Source organism: Vicia villosa, linkage group LG2 (assembly GCF_029867415.1).
Source record: "Vicia villosa cultivar HV-30 ecotype Madison, WI linkage group LG2, Vvil1.0, whole genome shotgun sequence".
NCBI classification, from domain to species: Eukaryota; Viridiplantae; Streptophyta; class Magnoliopsida; order Fabales; family Fabaceae; genus Vicia; species Vicia villosa.
In genome coordinates, this window is record NC_081181.1 from 135,846,875 (window position 1) to 135,862,950 (window position 16,076).

At 32.9% G+C, this 16,076-nt stretch overlaps 2 protein-coding genes and 1 long non-coding RNA gene across 9 annotated transcripts; all 3 read right to left on the reverse strand.

Annotated features, from left to right (window-relative positions):
* Window positions 1–2,227: 2,227 nt before the first annotated feature.
* LOC131646877 (uncharacterized) lies at window positions 2,228–3,624 on the reverse strand. The gene is made up of 6 exons (XM_058916821.1): window positions 3,354–3,624; window positions 3,059–3,250; window positions 2,862–2,972; window positions 2,681–2,762; window positions 2,493–2,588; window positions 2,228–2,407 (listed from the first exon to the last, which is right to left on the reverse strand). The coding sequence occupies exons 1-6, from the start codon at window positions 3,512–3,514 to the stop codon at window positions 2,303–2,305; spliced, it is 747 nt and encodes a 248-aa protein (XP_058772804.1). The 5' UTR covers window positions 3,515–3,624; the 3' UTR covers window positions 2,228–2,302.
* Window positions 3,625–7,066: 3,442 nt separating this feature from the next.
* LOC131650097 (uncharacterized) lies at window positions 7,067–7,594 on the reverse strand. The gene has a single exon (XM_058919834.1). The coding sequence runs from the start codon at window positions 7,592–7,594 to the stop codon at window positions 7,067–7,069; it is 528 nt and encodes a 175-aa protein (XP_058775817.1).
* A 2,989-nt stretch (window positions 7,595–10,583) lies between these two features.
* Window positions 10,584–14,131, reverse strand: LOC131646878 (uncharacterized). 7 transcript variants are annotated; one of them, XR_009297661.1, is made up of 12 exons: window positions 13,876–14,131; window positions 13,663–13,753; window positions 13,371–13,444; window positions 13,145–13,191; window positions 12,872–12,928; window positions 12,565–12,725; window positions 12,451–12,472; window positions 12,057–12,290; window positions 11,618–11,987; window positions 11,296–11,538; window positions 10,809–11,202; window positions 10,584–10,693 (listed from the first exon to the last, which is right to left on the reverse strand). It is a non-coding gene; the product is annotated as an uncharacterized LOC131646878 (long non-coding RNA). The 7 variants fall into 7 exon arrangements; XR_009297662.1 differs by having other exon boundaries at window positions 10,590–11,202; window positions 11,296–11,460; XR_009297666.1 differs by having other exon boundaries at window positions 10,590–11,202; window positions 11,397–11,538.
* Between the last annotated feature and the right edge of the window lie 1,945 nt (window positions 14,132–16,076).

A 16,076-nucleotide genomic window follows, 5' to 3' on the forward strand; every position in this document is an offset into this window, starting at 1 on the left:
AAATTGAAGTGAGTTCATGGAGACATTAATGACAATGACATTTCTTCTATCTAATATACAACTATAATTAAATATCTCAAATAACCAATTTTAACCTCACTAATTTAAAACTAATTTAGACTAATTATAAGGGTATCAAAGTTTTTTTTTAAATCACTAATGTTACCGTATTGTTTTGGCAATTAATATTGCTGATGTGTCATCACATAACTTTTTTTTAATGGTGTTTTTAACTTTAATCACACCACTAATTATTTGCTCCACTAATGTTGATACTTTATGTACTTAATATAAATCTAAAGTTGTCATGATGACAACCCTAGACACATGTCATCTTGATAGTTAATCTAATATCAACCCTAACCCTAGACACATCTCTTTTTCATAATTACTCTAACATCAACCCTAATTTTATTTTATTTTTAAATTGATTCTACATTAAGTAGTAAGTGTACCCGTGCGAGCACGGTATAAAATTTCTTTAGGGTGTGTTTGGTTCGAGGTAGAGCGAGGGGAGGGGAGGGAATATTTAAAATAAAATGTGTTTGGTTCAATTTTTAGGAGGGGAGTGGAGGGGAGGGGAGGAGAGCAAAATCCCTCCAAATGACACTTTTTGCGTTCCCCCGAATCGGGGGGATTCGGAAGGGAGGGGAGGGGATCTGAGTTTTAATATTAATTTAATTAATATATTTACTAAAATATCCTCAGTTTTATTTTATTATTTTAAATTTTTTTTTCATGTTCCTACTTTTCTTTTTGTGATTTTTTCTCTATTACTTCCATCAACTTATTATAATTATTTTTCACCTTCAAATTATTTTTTTATTTAATAAAAATTATTATTACTATAATTTTTTGTTTTTTATTATAATTTATTTTATATATTCAAAAGTTGTTATCAACGCATAGTTTATTTTGTGTCGAGAGTTATAATACGAATCAAGTGTACTCAATTTTTTTTTAATATTATGCGATAAGTTATGACTTTTTATTCACTCAGTTATACAAATATTATTTCCAAGAAAATATTTATGAAATTTTTACAATTGAATATCATATCACTTATATAAATTTACAAGGATAAAATTGTAAATTATTATTAAAATCCCTCCCCTCCCCTCGTGAACCAAACATATTTTTAAACGAAATCCCTTCCTTCCCCTCCCCTCCCCTCGTTTAAACCAAACATATATATAATTACAAAAAATCCCTACCCTCCCCTCCCCTTCCCTTCCCTCCATTAAAATCCTTCCCCTCCCCTCCCCTCATTTGAACCAAACAGACCCTTATGCTTAAAAAATACTTTATAATTATTTTTAAAGATTACAAATGAAACAATGTTAACATAAAAATAAGTGGATAAATTATTAGTACAAATGAAATAAATAATTTAACTATTTAACAATAATTACATAATCTTATTGTAAAACAAAATTTGATTGTATTATTGAACCATTATAAATAGTTGTACCAAAAAAGATTTAAAATAATTGAGTATCATTATAAATAGTTGTACCAAAAAAGATTTAAAATAATTCACTACAACACGGAAGGGCTTTCACAACGCTTTTTTTGGCCTTTAACAGCGCTTTAAAGCGCTGCCAAAGCCAGCGCTGGCGTAGGCTACGAAAGCGCTTTTAAAAGCGCTCTGGTAGACCCCCCCTTTAAGAGCGCTTTCCTGGAAAAAGCGCTCTGGTAGGACCCCCTATAAGAGCGCTTTCCTGGAAAAAGCGCTCTGGTAGACCCCCCTTTAAGAGCGCTTCTTAGTAAAAGCGCTGGCAAAGACCAGTAAAAAAGCAAAAAAAATTAAAAAATTACGCAGCATACAAAAGCGCTTTTGGAAAAGCGCTCTGGTAGGCCCCCCTATGAGAGCGCTTTTTCCAGACAAAGCGCTCTCATAGGGGGGCCTACCAGAGCGCTTTTCCCAAAGCGCTTTTGTATGCTGCGTAATTTTTTAGTTTTTTTTGCTTTTTTACTGGTCTTTGCCAACGCTTTTACTAAGAAGCGCTCTAGTATGTGGACCTTTAAGAGCGCTTTCTAGAAGCGCTGTAGTTGCTAAATGAGGTATTTTTATGTGCAGCCTATAATTTAATCCTCCCAGTCGACCTGTAATGTTTTCGACCTGTAATATTTTCGACCTGTAATATATTTTCGACCTGTAATATATTTTCGACTATATTATTTCAGCCATCAGTAAGACAATATATATACTAATATATACCATTATAATATCCAAAATTATATATATACATCATTACAAAATTATATATATACATCATTACAAAATCAACAATATTATAGTTCAAATCTGCATGAAAAATTGCTTAATATAAAATTGACACAATTCCTCTTTGATTTCTTCTAACTTTAGCTTCGAGTACCCAGCAGCACGGAATTCGTCAAGGTACTATAAAACAAAAACATAATATGAATAATATATTTAGGTAAATGTAATAAATTATATGAAATTATCTTAAGTTATAACTTTATACCGTGGGAGGAATCTCTAATTGATTCGCCTGAATGATTTCTTTCATAAACCTCAATACAAAGTATCCGCAGTCTGAACTGTTACGCTGTATCGGACACTACATAGAAAAACAAATAAGATTCTATATAAGTTGTCTTGTTTTACCAAGTAGCATAAATATTATAAGCAAATTTGTGAAAAGTAATGTACCTGCACTTCGATCCAGGTGATGTTGTTTGATTTAGTCCGGGATACCTGTGCGTCCCGTTGACTACGGAATACTTGTATTGATCTAATTAACAAATATATAAAAGCATATGTTTAGATCAATCCCACAAATAAGTAAATATATAAATATACACGAATATATATTTAGAACGATCCCACTTACAAATCAACGATTTCCTTCATGGCCGGATAATTGGTCCATTCACCCTTTACCGAATTCAGATAATACACGACTTCCCTTATCGGGTTGATAGCAAGCAGCAACCAGTGTGCTCTATAAATTAAAACAATAGGTTATATGAAAATATTGCTATACACTAAAGAAACAGAGATTAGATGAATAAAGAATGAGAAACTAACCCTACTGGTCGGGTATTATACGCCCAAAGATGCAGACATTCTGTATTGCCGGTGGACATGAATCTATCGACTAAGCGCTGTCTAACAGATTCCGGATCCGAAACAATTTCCATTCCGCTGCAATGGGCGGAAGACACGAACCGGAATCTGTTAGACAATGCAGTCCCGCGCAACACTCTGTCATACAACAACCTTAAATAAAAACATAATAAACATTAGATTCTTTTTATTGAAAAGTGTAAATAAATTATATTGTGGGACTAATTAAATAATATATCGGATGAGTGAATATTACCGGATGTATGATTGCATATTACTGACGCCTAGTTGATCCTGGTCAAAAATCTCTTGCAAGTCGTCAATTGTAATATGTGACTTGAACTCAATACCGAAGACACTTTCATCCATATCGATTTCCCGTAAAGCACCATCCTTCATATCGGACATATCAACCATTGTTGCGAGTGTCGCCCGGTATCGAGGCACAAAAGCACCGCCTTTTCTTGCCGCTTGCTTCGGAGGACCACTGGGTGGTACGCTACGAACCTGCTGCGTCACTTGTTGTGACTCCCGAGCGGATGCCTAAAAATCATATAAGTTAGGTAAAATATAAAATCATGCATATTTTGATTCAGATTATATATTAACACTTTAAATGTACCTCTTTTAGCGATGCAACAGACTCCTCCTCCTGTAAAATCCCTTTACCCTTAATTGCGGGTTTTATAGGAGCAGTCTAAAAATAAAATGTAAAACATAATTAATAAACGGTTTAGAATTGACATTCGAAAACTAAATGATTCATAATCGTTTTCAATTTACCTCATCACTAATGGTAATGAGCTCCGAGGGCCATGCAACAAACGATCCTATTGCATCTCGCAGCAATGTCGTCTCTGAGACCATGTCAGGTACCGGTAGAATCGCATCACGATCTAATACAACATCCACCGATACTTTCAGGTGTCCATCCGGGAGCGGTCTGTGGTGAAGTAAATCTCCCGAAGTGTTGTGCACTTTTCCCTTGCCAACTAGTCGATAATTCGGTTCCGATAAGTATAGTTGGCAAGATGAAATGCCCTAAACCAAAAGTAAATATAAAGTCATTATCATTAATAAAATAGAACAGTTTGTAAGGAAAAAAACTTATAATTACCTCGGGAAATTTCTTTTGATAGTTGATACTAGCCTTATCACTAGTTTCTCTCACCGATGAAGTGTTGCACTTTTCTCTCATATACATATCTTTATCTCTTTGCAATTCAGAGACCTGTGCTTGCAATTCCTGCAACTTTTGCAACACTTCTTCATTGGTAAGATTTGATCTTCTCCTAGAACTCTTATAAAAAGAGGTTGGAGTCACACCATGACCCTTACCCCTCACCCGACCGGGATACTCGGGAGCATCTAGTACTCTACTAAGTACGCTCTCCTCACCGGTGGATGCCGATTGCGACAAGGTCTCCTGTAATTCATTTACATTTAAATAATTATTAGTGGAGATAAAAAGTCATTTATATATTAAAAAACATTTGATTTAATTAAAGACACAGTATTATACTTACACATTCAGTATAAACTCTCTGAACATCGGGATCGACAGCGTGATTCTTGCCCACACGAGCTTCCTTCCACAACACATGTACAGGAAGTGAAGCTTCCTCACTTTTAGTCTCCTCCAACTATGCATTGACACAAACGATAAAATCGTCAATTAAAACATGCACATGTAGACAATTAATTAAATCGAATTTCTATTTACTTACAATTTTATCCTCTAAGCGTGCATATCCCAAACGCCCTTTTTTGTATGGATACGCGGGTTTGGATGCTCTCTCCCTATTCGTGGCACTCTTTTTCTGAAAAGCTTCATCTCTTTGCTTTACAAACTCAGCCCAATCTGCTTCATCAATGAAGGTCGCATACTTTGTTGGCCGTCCCGGTGCAACTTCAAGAAATTTTCCATCTTTATCCTTAAGATAGGTGTTTGTCAAAAAACTTTTCCACCCTCTATATCTCTTGCCGGCCAAACTAAGTATGTAGCTTTTACGTTCATCTGGTATCTCAAAAGTCCTCTGCAAAAAGAGTACGCATAGTGTGTTAGTATAAATAATTTAAACAATTTATCGTCAAGATAATAACAACAATTAACCATATATGATATATACCTGAAGCTCTTCCCAAATCGCTTGTTTTTTCTCCTCCAATTCTAAATTTTTCGTCTTCGATTTCCAGGTAGCTATGGAGACTGGAATATGCATACGGACAAGTGTACCAATATAACTTGTCAACTTTGCAGAATTAGGACCAATTGGTTGTTTATCAGAATTCCATTCCAATCGGTATACTAATCCTTGGTCTCTATGTCGTATGATATCCCTCATAATAGTGATGCCTCGTGCAACCTCTTTTGCTTCAGTATCAGGTGGAGCATTTGTATCCGAAGCAACTCTTTCTTGTGAGTTTTCTTGTAAGTTTTCAGGTGGGTTTTCAGGTGGAGCATCTCTATCTGAAGCCATTGAACCTGTATCAAACAAACTAAAGCACATTAGTACACTATTAATAAGCTAACAATCTATACAAGTCAAATGAAAGTCAAACCATGCATGTACAAGTAAATCGGAAACGAAATCGGTACAAATCAAAATAAGCGTAAAAAAAGAAAGTTATCGGAATTGAACGAAATTTACATGGCTATGGTAAAACGTCGCCACGGACTCAAAAACAAAGTCGGTTTTCCGAAATTCAGACCCTAAGCCCGACTTTTGATTACGGGCAGAAGCAAAACCGATAAAAAAATAGTCCCGAAATGTAAAGATAAGTGCATGAGCAGCTCCGGAATCGTCAAAATAGTATAGTTACATGTAAAGAAGTCAACAAGCGGATACATGGTTCAAAAGTTATGTACAAAACGAGAATATGCACCAAATTGAATAAAACAAATTAGTCGGACTATGTATACTATTACCTTTATCACTAACGTCTCTTTCTTTTCTTGGTAGGTTTGTGTACTACGCGTCTCTTAACAATGCGGACGGTTGGATTGATCCAAATACCCTCATTATGATCATTTCTAATACAAGATTCATTCTCATTTTGATCGTTTCTTGTACAAGATTCAATGCCAACACCAATATCACCTTGATCTTCAATTTTTTCATCAACTATTTTGTTAGATAAAAGCACTATAGACCATTTCGTACTTGTCGGATCATTGACATAGAACACTTGTTTAGCTTGAGAGGCTAGAATGAAAGGCTCATCTTTGTACCCTACCCTATTGAGATCCACTTGCAAAAATCCTGACTTATCCATTCGTACGCCACTATTATTTTCAACCCACTTGCAACCAAATACAGGAATCTGAAACTTCGCGTAATCAAACACCAAAATGCGCTCGATAACCCCAAAATATGACAAATTTGCAAATTTCGGATTTAAGTCATTCGCACTTGATATGTGCATAGCTTCAGCTACCAAGGTAACACCACTATTTTGCATAGTACTTTTATCATCCTGTTCTTTGGTATAAAATGTGTATCCATTAATTGCGTATGCGCTATAAGAAAGTACAAAAAAATGTGTATCCATTAATTGCGTATGCGCTATAAGTATAAAATGTGTACCAAAAAAGATTTAAAATAATTGAGTATCATTATAAATAGTTGTACCAAAAAAGATTTAAAATAATTGAGTATTTTGAGTTGGCATAACCAATATAAAAATAATAGCCATGTAGTGTAAAAAATGACACTTATTTCTTTTGTTCTTTGCATAATAATATGAATTTACTATAATAAATTTATGTGTTAACGCGTCTTCTACTTATACAATAACAAATTAAAGATTAATTTTCAGTTGTTTTTAAAAAAATTGTATTTTCTTTTAATTACACAATTAAATATTTAATTATTTATTATTTTTTTTGAAGCAAATATAATATATATTACCACAAAAACTGTTATGTACAAAATGGTGATCAAGAGATCCAACCAATCAAAAAACCTATTACATCATCAATTGAGCTACATGGTCTCTAAGCTTCTTAGACAACCAACTTCTGTATACAATACTATCTATAATACTATGAACTATATTAGTGTGAGTCCCTTTGGCAAAGACAATGTTATTCCTTCTATACCATAAGCCGTAAACAGTTTCAGAGAAAGCAAGTTTTAAGAGGCTGGTCTTCCAACCTTTCTTTGTTGCTTCCTTAGTGATCCACTTCAATTCCTCTTTCCAGGGGAGCGGCCTGTGAGCATAATCGATCCATTTCAGAACTTGGCACCACACATCTTTGTTATCCCTGCACTCAAAAAACAGGTGAGCAATAGACTCATCATCCTCCTTACATATACTGCATATGCTATCAGTGATCAGTTTGAACCTCCTAAGTCTATCTTTAGTTGCCAACTTCTCATGACACAGCATCCATGTAACAAAATTTGCCCTAGGTCTAGCCAAGTTTCTATGAAATATAGTCCTCCAATCAACCATATGTTCATGACCAGTCATTGCATCATACATCACCTTCATCTGGAATTTACCCTGGTTAAGTAATCTGTCCCAGATTTGTGGATGTTGCAGCACCTCACCTCTTGCATCATTAATAACTCATTAATAATTATAATATAATTGAGATTTAAATAAAATATAGTATTTTTATTAAAAGTTAATTATCTACATTCATACAATATGAATACTTTTTTTTAAAAAAATAACATACTTGACAAATTTAAATTGAATTTCATATTCATTTTTAAATTAATAATTGACTAATTATTGACCGCTGAAAATCCTAAATTAAATTTTATTATAAATATAATATTAATTGAAATATGAACTCTAAAAACTAAGTCAATAATCTTAAAAAAATTAATAATTATTTTTAAGATAATTTTTATTTTTTTTCACTTATCATTATTCAAAATATAATTTTTTTCGCTTATGATTATTTAATATTTATTTTAAACATATAATGTTTATAAATTATTAAAAATATAAAATTATTTAAATATGTCAATGCTTTGGACCACAATATAGTTAATATTAAAAAAATCACAATAGTTTACAAATTTATTAGCTTTGATACTCGGTTCAAAGATTTATCTAACACTCATCAAATTATTATTTGATATTTCTAAAAGTAATTCAATGATAATATGAATAATTGATCATTGTTGTTGAAGTAGTTATTTTCATTAAAAAAAGTCGAAATAGTAAAGTCAAAAGAAAAAACTAAACCTAAAATACTAATATTATTATAAAAATGAAGTAAGGCCATTATGTAATTTTTATTACATGAATTATATAAAAAAGTTAATATTAAAAAAAAACATTGATATTATTATTATTTTTTGTTTTAGTAATTTGAAAAGATTTTGTTTTCTTCTTTAAAATACTTTTTCTCAATCAAACACCAAGCATCCAACAAATTCTTTTATTATGCTCACTTAAAAGCAAATCCAGATAACATCTGAATAAAACATGGCAAGGAAAAATCAAAGAGTAGATACATAGTGACAGAGAATAAAGTGGTAATGATTTTCTCAATGGTGACCGGACGAGACTTTGTCGGAGGAGCCCGGTACTGATAGTGGCGCAGCGGTGGACTGGAGACGTGGCGAAGGAGTGCGTGAATGCTGCGTTTTGGGGTTGGATGCGAATGTTGACGTGGAGGTTAACCGGTTATGTGCTGCGTGTTTACATGGATGATCGACGTTGTTGTTGCAGCGTATATGTGCATTGGCGCATCGGCGGCCGGTACATGCGGCTTCGTCGTGGGAGTTTTCTAGAAATCTGCTGGCGACGAAAAAGTTGAGTTTGCTTTATATTTTTTTGTGATCTTTGCATCTGCTTTTTTTTCTATTACGGCTGCTGCAAGTGAGTTGTTGTTGTATACTTCAATTTTGGATATCTCTTCTGTGCTTATCATGAATGTGGTTTTGATTTGTGGTTGTGTATTTGACTCATGGTTTTGACATATGAATTGGTAGTTTGGGTGTGAATTTAATTTAGTTTATGAAATTGATGTTAATAGTGTGTAATATGGTCATGGTTGTGAGAAAGCTACTTGCGTGAAAAAATGTAGAAGATACTTGCGTAGATTGATTGGAATGGAAGAAGAGAAGTTGTGGCATTTTTTCGTTTGGCATCTTTGAATTTATATGTTTGAGACTGAAAATAGAAAAATTAAAAGGCATATGACACAATATGGGAAGTTGTTCTTTTGGTTAATTCAAAACAACCGTTTAATAATTCAATGTACCATGACTTTTCAATTGATTGCATTTCAAATTCCAAACAAAAAAAAAAAGCTCAAGTATCTTTCTCTATTATATACAACTAGTGTCTTACCCGTGCGTTCGCACGGGTACCCGTCGTTTCCGCGCATTTGGGTTTAGAAAAATTAGAAATGTTAGGAAAAAATTATAAATTAGATTAGAGGTTATCATAAAGAAGGAAAACAGAAGTTATTTTTAAAGTGTTGGGCCTAAATGTTTGTAAGAATATGTTGGGCGTAATTTGATAAGTCAATATAATAATATTTTACTGCATCGCACGCGTACCCGTCGTTTTCGCGCATTTGGTTTGAGACAAATAAAAGGTATTAGTAAAAGATTATATTTTGGTTAAAATTGAAAAAAGTTATAAATTAGTAGGGTATGGGTAGGGTACTATAGTATCCGTTCCCATATATGCAGTTTAAAAAATTCACGTACTGAAGCCCATATCTGCGAGAACATCAACGTTTGAGCCTGGTCACGTGTCTTGTGGATTAAAATATATAGCTACTATATCAGCCAAGTCAAACACGCATTTGGATTGAGGATAATAAAAGGTATTAGTAAAAGACTAAATTTTGGTTAAAATGGGTAAAGTTATGAAATTAATAATATTAAAAAAAATTGAATATTGAAAAATAAAGTCATTAAGAAAAGAAAGATAATTAAATTATAATTAAACTGATAAATAATATATTATAGGAAAATTAAAATACAATTAAAGTGATACACACATATATTATATAAATATTCGCATATATTTTAGGGACCCGTTCCCATATCCGCAGTTTAAAAAATTCACGTACTCAAGCCCATATTCGCGTAGGCACCAACGTTTGAGCTTGTTCCCGTGGTCAATAGATATCTAAATTCATGCAACCCACCAGTAAAATTCAATGGCAGCCGTCACTTTGATACGCGTGCGTTCGCACGGACATCCGTCGTTTTCGCGCATTTGGATTGAGGATAATAAAAAGTATTAGTAAAAGACTAAATTTTGGTTAAAATTGGTAAAGTTATAAAATTACTAATATAAAAAAAATTGAATATTAAAAAATAAAGCCATTAAGAAAAAAAATAATTAAACTATAACTAAACTGATAAATGATATATTTTAGGAAAATTAAAATATAATTAAACTGATACACATATATTATATAAATATTTTAAAGTACATATATTTTATTTTTTTAACAAAATAAATATAATGACATAACAAATGATAGATGCCGGTAGTATTCTGTCAATTACACAGCAACACAGCAACACAGAATCAACAGAACTCGATAACGCCTTCAGCTTCAACCGCACGGCCATCAACGTGTTAATCCATATCATCAATTTTCCAAATCTGCATATTTATATTAATTAGCAGCATCTTCAAATAACAACATCAGATCGCACATCACCAACTCCGACGCGATCTCGAAATTTCAACATCTGCAGAAAAAAAATGTTACACATACCTTCTTCAACAACTCACAACAACTTGCGAATTTTGAACCATCGCCATCATACTCGGCAGCAAACGGAATCAGCAAGCTCCATCGATACTATTAACAGAACCTTAACAGAATACTATTGCTAATATATACCGGTGCTAACTCTCTCTTTTCCAGGGGATGTGGGCCTTGACAATCCAAAGTTCACCTGAATTGCATCTCTTTTTGCTGAATTGTCTCCAATGCCATTCTCATATAATAAGAGTGTGAATCTCAAGTGAAATTCATTCTAACTTCTGTCCCCTCGTGATACCCCAACACAGCAGCCTCCCTGACAACCCCGCCTATAAGCATTCGCAAACCAATCTCGTTCGAATATGGCATAGGATGCACATACGCTCCATAAGCAGCTAAGGAACTAAACAAAAAGAAAATCAGTTACAAACCACATGCCAAGCAAGGGTCCCAAATACACTATAATTTACAACAAAACATACACATATCCAATTACCTATTACATTACACAAACCATGTTCAGTTTAAAAACCATTTCCGGAAAGAGAATTACCGCACCATGTTCAGTTTGAAAACCATTTCCGGGAAGAGAATTACCGCATTGACACCGAAAGCGGTATTGCGGACGATGTATGAACGATTTTGACTCTTGGGAAGCATCCTAAAGAGGAACATTGTTTGATTATCAAGAAAGTTCCGGTGATGATAGCTTGACTTCCAACCACAGCTTGAAGTATGGCTATGGCAAGAACAGGCCATCTAAGTTTTACTAAAAAAATGAGAAAAATAAAATAAGTTTGCAAGTACAACAACTCTACCTATGGATGGAGAATAGCAATGCAAGTGCAGCAACAGTCTTTTCACCACCAGACAATTGTTCCATGTCGCGGAACCGCTTTGTTGCTGGATGATTCCTCTTCGTCCTACCTGAGTGAAGAAAACGAATAGAGTGAGAAGCTTTATGGTTGTGAAAAGCATCCTAAGGAGACGAAAATAACTTTGAGACCATCCCTGCAATATTTTTTGACATGTCTCTATAGACAAATGAGGGTAGCTACGGAAGAATGAGAATTTTGTTGAGAGATATGCAGCACCACACAATATCAAAGTGCCAAACCATGTTGATAGTAGCCATAAACACAACATCAACAACCATCTTCTTGGGTGGTGTTCCAGCAAAACTCCCACCTACAAATTTAAATGAATTCATTAGATTCAGTGATATTAAAAAGACACGGAGTTTTAACAAAGTCTTACATGTTCAGGTGTGCCAACGATGAAAGCTGAAGTGCAATAGAATTCTTTGACAGATTCATCAACAAAGTCGTTGACGTTGATTGAAGGTAATAGGGTGTTGCAAAGAGTCTGCTAACAGTTGCAGAATTATCTGTCCATGGACAACAATATTTCTTTCTACAGCCAATGGATCAGTAACAATGCCACCATACACCACTTTCCCTCCCAGTTCAGCAAGGCAATAATCAAGAAGCTCTGCAACATGACAACAGTAATCCAACATGTTTATTGCTCAGACATACTTCTAAATCTATATGTATAAAACATATTAGATAGAAACATTTCGAAATTTTTTTTATTAAAACATATTAGATTAAAACTTTCTGAAATAAAATAGTAGCTAAAAATCGAATACCTTGTCAAACCAAGGTGTTGCTCTGTCTTGTGGAAGACCATTATTTAGATATCCCAATTTGTTAGAAATCGAAATATAGAGAAGTATAATTCATGAACAATTAAAAGTTGTGACCTTCGAGTTCATGTTTTGATATAGCAATCGGCTGCTTAGTCCAGTTTCCCATGATCGGCAGCAAACGGAATCAGCAACTTTGCAACAAATGATGAAACCGCGTCACCAATCCGGATCATAACCGCGTCGTTGATCCCTTTTAAAACAGAACAGTAAATCGGCTGCGGAATTATATGAACGGTTGTTACCTTTCTTTCCAGATTTCAAAGAAACCGAGTTGCATATGCTGGATTCACAGTAGTAATCCATAAATAAAATAGAATTTCAATAATCTCTATATTAGAAACAATGTTTGAAAGAGTAGTACATGACCCTGACATCGAAAGACCAAAATCAACGACCGTTGCCAAGCTTGCATCAAAACCTGCAGCATCAAAACAGCAGAGAAGTAGTCTAAGCCAAGCTTGCATCATTTCATGAGCCAGGTAGCAGAAAATTCAACAATTCAACCCAAATTTCAACTACCAGACAATTCAACATAATGCTACATTAAGTTTGCGAGAAAGAAAAAGACCGCAAAGTGTGATTAATAATAACCAAGAAGATAAACACTGATGTCAACCAAACCAATAAATCTCACCACCGCCGACGAATCTTCCCCTTCCGCGTGAGCCAACATCACCACACCTGAAACAACAAATCTTAAATCAAAAACAAAATCGAAGTAGTTCGAAACTCAATAACAAAAATGAACAAACATGAGGAAAAGAGAAAGAACGAAGAATCGGGAGAAATTTAGGCATTCTCACAGATCGACATGACACTAACACAATCCAATACTCTCAAATTCAAGGGTTTTTATTCACCTTTTCCCCTTTCACATAAATCATGTCGACCCACCAAATCACGGGTATCCCAAAAGCAGCAAAACAGCTTCAACCTGCAATGTAAAATTTTATCAACAAACGTTCCTCAATAGCAAATCCTTCAATCACTGTCTATTAATCTACTATTAGTGATCAGACGGGTATCATAAATTTAATATGAAAAACCGGTGTTATAGAAACAAATATGTAGTAAAAACTCGCCCTGAAAATACAGATTAAGTTATACAACTAATCGACGATCATTTAGATTGATAGAAGGGGAAACGATTACCTTCTACGCTGCCTTATCTCCTCTCTTTCCTCAAATTTACTCTTGGCATCATAGAACTGAGTAGAAATTCCCAAATTGATGGATGGATTCCCTGGTTTGAAAATTTTAATAATTTCAGACAAATTATTCTGAGGATTCATTAGGCTAACTTATCATTCTGTTAGCATGTCTTGAGTGTAACTGAAATCTATGGCGGATCGATTTGGAACAAACCTGTCCTACCGTTTGAAGTAACCAAATCGTTGATTTACCCACTCGAATAGCGATTACATACTTTCTGAAAGAACAAAATCAAAAAAAGTCAGATTGAAAAGGAGGAAGGAAGAAGAAGAATGAAAAGAAGAAGAAGAGGAGAGTTCGTGAGAGAGAGAAAAAGGACGAGAGAGATTTTGGGACAGTAAAGAAGAAGAAGAATTTAAACTTTTTTTTGACAGGTTTGGAATTTGGAAAGTGTGGGATTAAGGACAGTTATGAGAATAATGGAAATTGAAGAATAGAAGGATGTAACTGCATGAAAGAAGAAGTTAATTTTGACAATGCTGATGTGGATTATTGTGGGAAGAGATGCTGATGTGGCATAGCTTAGAGATGGGATAGTGGTAGACTTTTCTTATATGATAGATTTGAATGGATTTTATAAAGGCATTAAAAATATCAAATGCATTATTAGTGAAACAATGAATAATGAATAATAAACAATAAAAATAGTAGTTAGGAACAATAAAAAAATTATTCAATAATTAAAAAAATAAAGATTTTTCGTTTGTTTCTAAGGCCAATTATGAATAATATATCATAAATAATAAATAATTGTTAGAAATTAGTGAAATAATTAATTAAATAATAATAAAATAATCAAAACTAATTATAATAAGATTACCATTAATAGCAAGTTTTAAAATGGTAAGACTTCCAAGACGATGACACTTGACAAACTTGCCAAAGAATTCATCTTGCTTTATTATATTGTAAGATAATAATAATAATAATAATAATAATAATAATAATAATAATAATAATAATAATAATAATAATAATAATAATAATCTACTTAATATAAATCTCTGATTGTCAGGATGACAACCCTAGACACATGTCATCTTGATAGTTAATCTAATATCAACCCTAGACACATGTCTTCTCCATAATTACTCTAACATCAACCCTAATTTTATTTTATTTTTAAATTGATTCTACAATAATTACTAATAATAATAATAATAATAATAATAATAATAATAATAATAATAATAATATGTATAAAGGAATATAATATTTTGCAGGTCTTTGTAGCAATATCAACTCCAATCCAAGAGCTCTGAGAAAGTTTCATTTTTTAAAGCTTTGCAATTTCACTTCAAATTCATATTCATATTACGTAATATAATTTATAATTATTATTTTTCAAGCTTTGCAATTTGAATGAGAGTTTAATCGGTTTCCGCTTCTACAAATAACAATCTTAGAATGAATTGAAATATATGCTTTTGTTTAAATTCTTTTTTTTGTATTTGAAAGTTTATCATCTCTACAAATGAAAACCTTAGCCTTAGAATCAGGGTCGTCCCAAATAATTTGGAGGCCCTGTTCTATTTTGAAATTAGGCCTTTAATAAATGAAAACACAATAAATTAAAAAAAATGTATTTCATTTAAATTGTAAATTAATTTAAATTTATATAAAAGAAAATGATATAGAAATAGTGTTGAAATTTAACTCGTCGAAGTTTAGTTTTTCACATTTCTCTTCTTTTACAATCATAAAAGTTTAATTTTTCACATTTTTTTACTCTTACAATTTTTGATTTACAAAAAATTTCATATCATTTAATAAATAAACAAATTTTTGAACAATCTCGACAGTGCTAATAACAAAGTTTTTTAATCAATAAACAACCAACAACGTAAAACTGTATTTTCAAGGTTTCACAACTATTATACCAAATATATCAATATGTCTATTTACAAGGGTTGTTAGTTATTTATAAGAAAACATTAGGTTAAAAGGAAAATGGGCTTGGACCTCACTAAGAGCTTAACTTATTTTATTTTCCTTATTTTGAATTATTTAAATGAATAAATCAAAACAATTGAAATAAAACAATTTAAGGGGGTGATTGGATTAAAACTGTGGCCCAATAATGAATTTGCTCAATTTGGACTTTATGCATTGACTCAAAATTTCCCAAATTTTACCAGCCATAATTTTCTCAATTTTCATTATTTGAGAATAATTTTGAATTTGTTGGGAAGCTTAGGATGTTCTCTTCAATTATTTTCGCACTTTAAGATTTTTGTCTTTAAAAATGAGAGGGCAAATTTTGGGGTATGACAATTACCATCACCATATGTAATGCTTCACTGATTCCGAACTAGAACCAACTACTCACACCTAATCCCTATCATAGGATTAAG

Excerpts from the sequence above, each read along its gene's own strand:
- LOC131650097 (XM_058919834.1), bottom strand. The coding sequence starts at position 7,594 with ATGAAGGTGATGTATGATGCAATGACTGGTCATGAACATATGGTTGAT.
- LOC131646877 (XM_058916821.1), bottom strand. The coding sequence starts at position 3,514 with ATGGTTGATATGTCCGATATGAAGGATGGTGCTTTACGGGAAATCGAT. Across the intron at positions 2,763-2,861 it reads ATGAAGGAAATCGTTGATTT|ATCAATACAAGTATTCCGTA; the intron begins GTAAGTGGGATC and ends TTTGTTAATTAG. Across the intron at positions 2,589-2,680 it reads TCACCTGGATCGAAGTGCAG|TGTCCGATACAGCGTAACAG; the intron begins GTACATTACTTT and ends TTTTCTATGTAG.